Source organism: Tupaia chinensis, unplaced genomic scaffold (assembly GCF_000334495.1).
Source record: "Tupaia chinensis unplaced genomic scaffold, TupChi_1.0 Scaffold143602_1, whole genome shotgun sequence".
NCBI classification, from domain to species: domain Eukaryota; kingdom Metazoa; phylum Chordata; class Mammalia; order Scandentia; family Tupaiidae; genus Tupaia; species Tupaia belangeri.
In genome coordinates this window covers 2,692,659-2,699,138 of record NW_006203448.1, presented here as the reverse complement: position 1 = coordinate 2,699,138, position 6,480 = coordinate 2,692,659, and the positions used below count along the sequence as shown (strand labels likewise).

The 6,480-nt window shown below is 62.5% G+C and overlaps 1 protein-coding gene across 1 annotated transcript in view; it reads left to right on the top strand.

The window, feature by feature from the left end:
• The window catches only part of PLPP7 (phospholipid phosphatase 7 (inactive)), a 19,033-nt gene extending 12,559 nt beyond the window's left edge, over positions 1-6,474 (top strand). Inside the window, exon 2 of the mRNA XM_006164331.3 lies at positions 5,624-6,474. Within this exon, the coding sequence (XP_006164393.1) occupies positions 5,624-5,988 (365 nt within the window). The 3' untranslated portion in view covers positions 5,989-6,474. The remainder of the gene's footprint in view (positions 1-5,623) is intronic.
• Positions 6,475-6,480: the final 6 nt, after the last annotated feature.

Here is a 6,480-nt window from a genome sequence, read left to right as displayed (position 1 = left end):
CCCTGCGGAGGGGCCCCCGCCGGCCTCCCGCCTCTCGGTTTATGAATAATTCTGCAGTGGACGTCCTGGGCCATGAGTCCTGGCACACGTCCCCAGCCGCCTCCCCGGAGACACCCTCCAGAGGCAGTAGCTGAGAGGAGGCCCACATGCCGGGAAGACTTCTGATTCCAAAGCCAAATGCCCTTCGGAAAGCTTGGTCCAATTTACAATCCCCTCAGCAATACAGGGAGCCAGAATGGGGGGTTGGAGGCAGCGTTGGCCCCTGGGCCAGGAGCACCAGGACCCCTCCTGTAGGCGTAGTCAGCAAGAGACATCAACCACAAACCCCCCTTCCCTGGCCAGCAAGGAGTCCCTGAAGCCCTGACTCAGCTCATTTGTCCACAGCTGAGCCCATGGCCTCGGCCCTTCCATCTCCGCCCCGTTCCTGGAGGCCCTGTCCTCAGATTTGTCCCGCTGAATGCACCCTCGGTTGGAGAAGCAGCTCAAACCCAGTAGGGACGCCTGAGTCCTACCAGCCACCTCACTGCCCACGAGCTTTGCAAAGGCCTCAAGTGGCCACTGTCCCATCCTCAGTGATAGCAGCTCCTCCTGGCCCTGGGGCACCCCATCACCCGGGCCTGATGGCCACTGAGCTGGGGGAGAAGGGAGGCCACTGAGGCAGGTGCCTGGCACCATCAGCACCGGGAAGCTGGGAAACAGCCACATTCTTGCCGGGAGGTCCAGGCACTCAGACCCAGATGCCGTGAATGGGGTTGAGGGTGGACACTGTCAGGCTAAAGGACGTGAGAGGTGGCTGGGCCACCTCCCATGGTCCCAGGCACCATTCAGGGAGCATGTGCTATACAGACATGGCCCTCAGAACAGGCTCCGTAGCACAGGTCTCTGGCATGAAGGAGGGGAGGGAGGCTTAGAGGCTGGACACGCCGAGGCTGTGCAGACCGCAGGTGGCCTCCAGAAGGCCCAGGTGCACAGCCACCACCCTGGCAGGCCGCAGCCAGTGGGGACCCAGGGAGGGTAAGTGACCTGCCCGGGACACACAGCAAGCCCTGGGCAGTGCAGCTTCTGCCAGCTCTCCTGAGCCTCCTGCTGGGGGGACCTCTCTGCCCATGGGGTCTCTGTCCCGCTCAGAGTTGAGAACTGCAGGTCAGCGGCCTTGGCAGGGCCACGTGAGCGGAATTCACAGAGCCTGGAGTGATGGCGCCATATGCTTCTATTTCTGGGCACCAGATTACGTACTGACAGTGTCGGGATCGCGGTCACACTCAGGGCTGGGGAGGGGGTGGGAGGGAGGCCCTCCCAGGCCAGGAGGAGGGGTGGGACAGCCTTGGCGGGGCAGTGGGGGCCGACCCCCAGGCGGCACGAGCTGTCGTGTCAGCCTGTGTGGCTGGAGGACTGGGATCTCAGCCTTGCTCAGCGGCCAAGCCAGAGGCTGCAGAGTGGCGTGGGGAGAGGCCGCAGCCGGTCACACCTGGAGAGTGGCAGACTGCACCGCGCCTGCGGTCCCTCAGCCAGCCTGGTTCACCAGCACCAGCCTGGCACACACCTGACATACCCAAGAGCCAGCGATGCCTGAGAACTGGAGGTCAGGTGAATGAGCCAGGCACTAGCTGGTGTGACTGGGCGGCCAGGCTGGGCATGGTGGCCCCGGGGGCACAGGGCAGCCAAGGGGCAGAGTATTTGCCTCCTTTTGACCTCAAGAGATGGACCAGCCAGAAATAGCAGTGTCTTCCCACAGCCCGGGATGCCGGGTTTTAAACCATGGGGCCCGGGGCAGTCTCCGAGGCCTTCCTGGGCCCAGGGGCGATCCCACCAGCTGACCTCCAGATGCCCAGGCCCCCACCCTGCAGCCTTACCACACCTGCTTCAGCTGCTGGGCGTCTGTACTTGCCATGGAAAAAAGGGTTTTGCTGCTAAAGTGAAAGGTTCGGGTCTAACTCGGCGCTTGGCCTGTGGGTCCTGGCAGCCCTCGCAGGGCATTCGAGGAGGTCGAGGCCATGGGCTACCCAGTCAGGGCAAGACCCTGAGCCCAGAGCAATCAGCGCCCTCTCCCCGCCTCTCCCCTTCCTCCTTGAACCCAGGAGCTGGCCACAGGCACTGGGCGGGGAAGGCCGATTCCAAACAGCCTGCCGCTGACCCTGGGTTTGCAGCTGAGTGACCTGGTCACAAAGGCGACAGATGCTCATGCCTTCTGTGGCTAGTGTCACGTTTTGACCTACCTTGGGTCCCAGTGTTGGCCCACGTTAACCCCCTAGACTCCAGCAGTCCTCCTGCCTCAACTCCCTTTAGGCACTGGAGGTCTCAGAACTTGGCCAGGTCATTTTGACCACAGTGGGACCTGGGAGAAGAAAACTCGTGGGTACACCCGCTGACTGCCACCCAGCCTCCAGGGCCCAGTGGCCTTCCATTGCACCCCAGGGCTGAGCCAGGACCCTGAGTAGCTTCCATTGCCCCCATTACAGGTGTCCAGAACAAGGCCCAAGAGGTGGAGCGGCTCATTCCCATTAGTGAACCCTCCGGGACTCTGGAGCCTGGAGCTCTGTCCCTCCCCAGAACTGCCCCCTCCCCAGGTGACCTCGCTGGCTGGAGAGGACGACCAGCCTGGCCTGCTCACTGCTCCTGAGGATGAGGAGATGCCAGGTCTGTGTGGCCACCTCTTCCCAGCTTCCACCAGCCCTGGGCAACTGGCAGGCCTGGCACCCCTCCTGGCACCTCTCCTGCCAGACCTGCAACCTCCCCCAAGCTCCAGACAGCTCCAAACCTGGTGTGGGTCCAGTGCACAGGGAGCCCCAACCCCTCCTGGGAGCAAGAGCCATGGGTTACTGCGTGTGTAGACCAAGGTTCTCTGCACCCCTGCAGGATCCTCCCCCATGGGGCTGGATAGCCCCTGTCCACCAGGCCACGTCTGCCTCTCCCCTGTGGACAGGCACATCAGGGCATGAGGCCACCAGCAGCCCTGCAGCCAACAGGAGCAGACCCGGGGAGGCGAGGGTGCACAGCCCAGCCGAGCAGCCGTGAGTGTGCTCAGGCTTCAGGAGAGGCCTGCCTCTACTGTCTTCCACTGTGGCAACAAGAAGGCCTGGTTGGGCCCCAACGAGCCCAGGAAAATTGCCAGAGCCAACTCTGGTCAGCCGATCGGAAGCTGATCAAGGACGGGCTGATCATCCACAAGCCTGTGACTGTCCATTCCCGGGCTCGATGCCGGAAACACACCTTGGCCTGACGGAAGGGTAAGCGAAAGGGCACGGCCAACAGTAGAATGCCAGAGAAGCTGACCTGGGTGAGGAGGATGAGGGTCGTGCGCCGGCTGCTCAGACGATACGGGGAGTCTAGAGGATTGACCGCCACGTGGCTCACCACCTGTGCCTGAAGGTGAAGGGAATGTGTTCAAGAACACGCGGATTCTCGTGGAGCACCCGCCGCTGAAGGAAGACAAGGCCCACAGGAGCTCCCGGCAGGCCAGGCCGAGGCCTGCCAGTCTAACCTAGGGAGCACGTGGTGCCGTGAGGAGCGCCTCCAGGCCCGGAGGGAAGAGATTGTCAAGACTGTCCAAGGAGGAAGAGACCACGGAATAAAGTCCCCGTCTCTTGTCTGTGCACAGTGGCATTGGCAGTTACCCTGATCATCGTTTAAATAAAATAAGCCTTTGTCTGCTAAAAAATAAATAAATAAAATAAAGCCCAATGGAGAGCCCGCAGTGCACCACAGCGAAGGCCGGGGTCTGCGCTGACCGGGAGGCAGCGTTCGGAGCAGCATGCACGCGCAACCCTCAGGGCCTCGAACCCCGGCCGTGGGCGGCTCCTGGCTGGCCGGACTCCGACAGCAGGTCGTCGCCGCGTGCGTGGGAGCCTTGGTTAAGTCCACGCTGTCTGTGGAAGGAGTCTGGGCCATTGCCGCCACTGCCATCAGGGGACCGAAAGGCTAGCGTTTTCAAAGTTGGACGTTTTCTGCGGTGGGCATCAGCTACCGCGCCTTCTGTGTGCCTTTTTCCTGCTTTCTTTTCTGAGAACGAGCGCCCGCCAGCCCTTCTGATACACACTGACGTCTTCGCGGGAGGCCCGCAGTGCTGGTCGACCTAACTCACTTGGTCACAGGCCCACCCTCAGCCAGCACTGCCGCTGTGCCAGGCAGGGCCACAGGGACAGGCTCCATCCAGTTAGCAGGGACCTTCCTGCTCCAGTGCTGAATGTCTGGTACCCTGGGAGCCCCTCTGCCCCAGGCAAGTCCTGGCAGTTGGTCACCCAGGGGTGCTGTGCAGGCCCCTTTGGGAAGTGGGCACCCATGATCTCCATCTTACTTACAGGTGAGCCAAGTTACGCCCCTTGTCCAGGGCCAGTGGTTGGGAGGCTCCAGGCCTGAGGCCCAAACCCAGGCCTCTGACTGCGGACTCTGTCCCCATACCTCACTGTGCTGTCATTGCTGTCACTCCGGGAGGGCTTGCAGGCCACCTCGGACAGAGCAGCATGAGCGAGCGGGTGCTGGCGTATCCACACAGAGGCGTGTTAGTCAGCCGTGAGCAGGAAGAGAGTGCTGACACGGGCTATAGCTCAGATGACCTGGAAGCCCGTGTGCTGGGAGAAAGGGGCCCTGCTCAACGCATCATGTTATAGGATTCCATTGACAGGAAACATCTAGAAGAGGAAAATCCACTGGGTCAGAAAGCAGACTGTGGGTTGCCAGGGCTGGGAGAGACAGGCTGGGGAGTGACTGCATAATGGGCACAGGGTCTCCTTCTGGAATGATAGAATGTTCTGGAACTGGATAGAGCTGGTGGGGTCGGCCTGGTGAACATCCTACATTGTCAGTAGTCAGATGCATTCAACTGGCAATACCATGCCACGCCAAGTTTGCGCCATCTTAGCGACAAAGGGAGTGAGAGCGTCCTGCTCTTGGCGCTGGCAGGGCCCTTGGGAGGTCCTCAGAGAAAACTGCCCCAGCTGGGACCAGCAGTTAGCATAATGGCTATGTCGCTGGACTCCCACATAGTCGACCACGGTTCACGTCCCGGACCCGGTGGCTTAAAACTCACACCAGGCGCGTGTGCGTGCGTGCCCAAGATCCCGAGAGGAGAATGGAGGAGAAGGGATTGCGGCGTGGCCATCCCCCCTGGGGGGGTGATTTCTCGCTTTCTGTCTCTCTGTCTCTGTCTGGCTGGCGAGCGCACGCGCCCTATAGCAAAAAAAACCTCTCCAAAAAAAGAAAAGGAAAACTGCCCCAGCCCAGGGCCCCAAGCACCAGGGTAGCACCCTCCAGGTACCCTAAACCCCCACTCCCCCCAGTGCATGGAATGGGGAGCATCCTGGAGCTGCAGCTGGGATAGAGAGGGGACACGTGGGTGAGAAAGTGCCGTAAAGGAAGTGAGGTGGGCAGAGCTCTCAGACTGGATGGAAGCTTCCCTGCAGCAGGGGTGGATATGGAGGGAAGATCAGTCCAGCCAGGAGGGGTGGGTGAGGAGGGAAGGGCAGCCCGGCGGAGGGCTCAGCAGAGCAAAGGCGGTGAGGCGGGACCTTGCTGGAGGTCGGTGGCCAGGGAGGATTAGAGGGGACTGAGGTGGAGGGGCCGGGCGTGGCGCAGTGGTGGCCCTGGTGGAGGTGGTGGCACTGACAGCTCTGTCCCCCGCCCACAGCCCTGCTCCTGGACATCATGACGGTGGCCGGCGTGCAGAAGCTCATCAAGCGGCGCGGCCCCTACGAGACGAGCCCCAGCCTCCTGGACTACCTCACCATGGACGTCTACGCCTTCCCCGCCGGCCACGCCAGCCGCGCGGCCATGGTGTCCAAGTTCTTCCTCAGCCACCTGGTGCTGGCGGTGCCCCTGCGCGTCCTGCTGGTGCTCTGGGCCCTGTGCGTGGGCCTGTCACGCGTGATGATCGGCCGCCACCACATCACGGACGTCATCTCGGGCTTCGCCATCGGCTACCTCCAGTTCCGCCTGGTGGAGCTGGTCTGGATGTCCTCTAACACCTGCCAGATGCTCATCTCCGCCTGGTGAGGCCGGGCCCAGGGCAGGGCCAGATGCTCACCTCCGCCTGGTGAGGTGGCGGGCGGAGTGAGTGGCTGCCCCGAGAATCCTCTTGGTCAGGGGCCGCCTGCCCAGGGATGAGCACGCTGGGTACCGCCAGGCCTCCCGCTCCTTGGCTTGGACGGAGTCTCCACTCAAGGCGGGCCGGGCCGAGACCCACCCCCGGGCACAGCCCTGCTTTGCTTCTGCTTGGACAGGACAGGCGAGGACAGATGGTGGGAGGGCCCGAGCTGGCTCGGCTTGGTCGTCCTGCCCTTGGTCGTCCTGCCTCGAGATCTTGGCTGTGCCCCTGACGGCACGCTGCTCGGCAAAGTACCCCAGCCACCGCCCAGCCAGGGGCCGTTGCCATGACGGCCATCGAGGCTTAGGGCAGCACTTTCTGAGGCGTGACCACGGGACACCAGCCTGCGAGACGCTTCGAGGAGAAGGGTTTTGTGGCCCAGCGCGGTCGGGAGCGGTAAA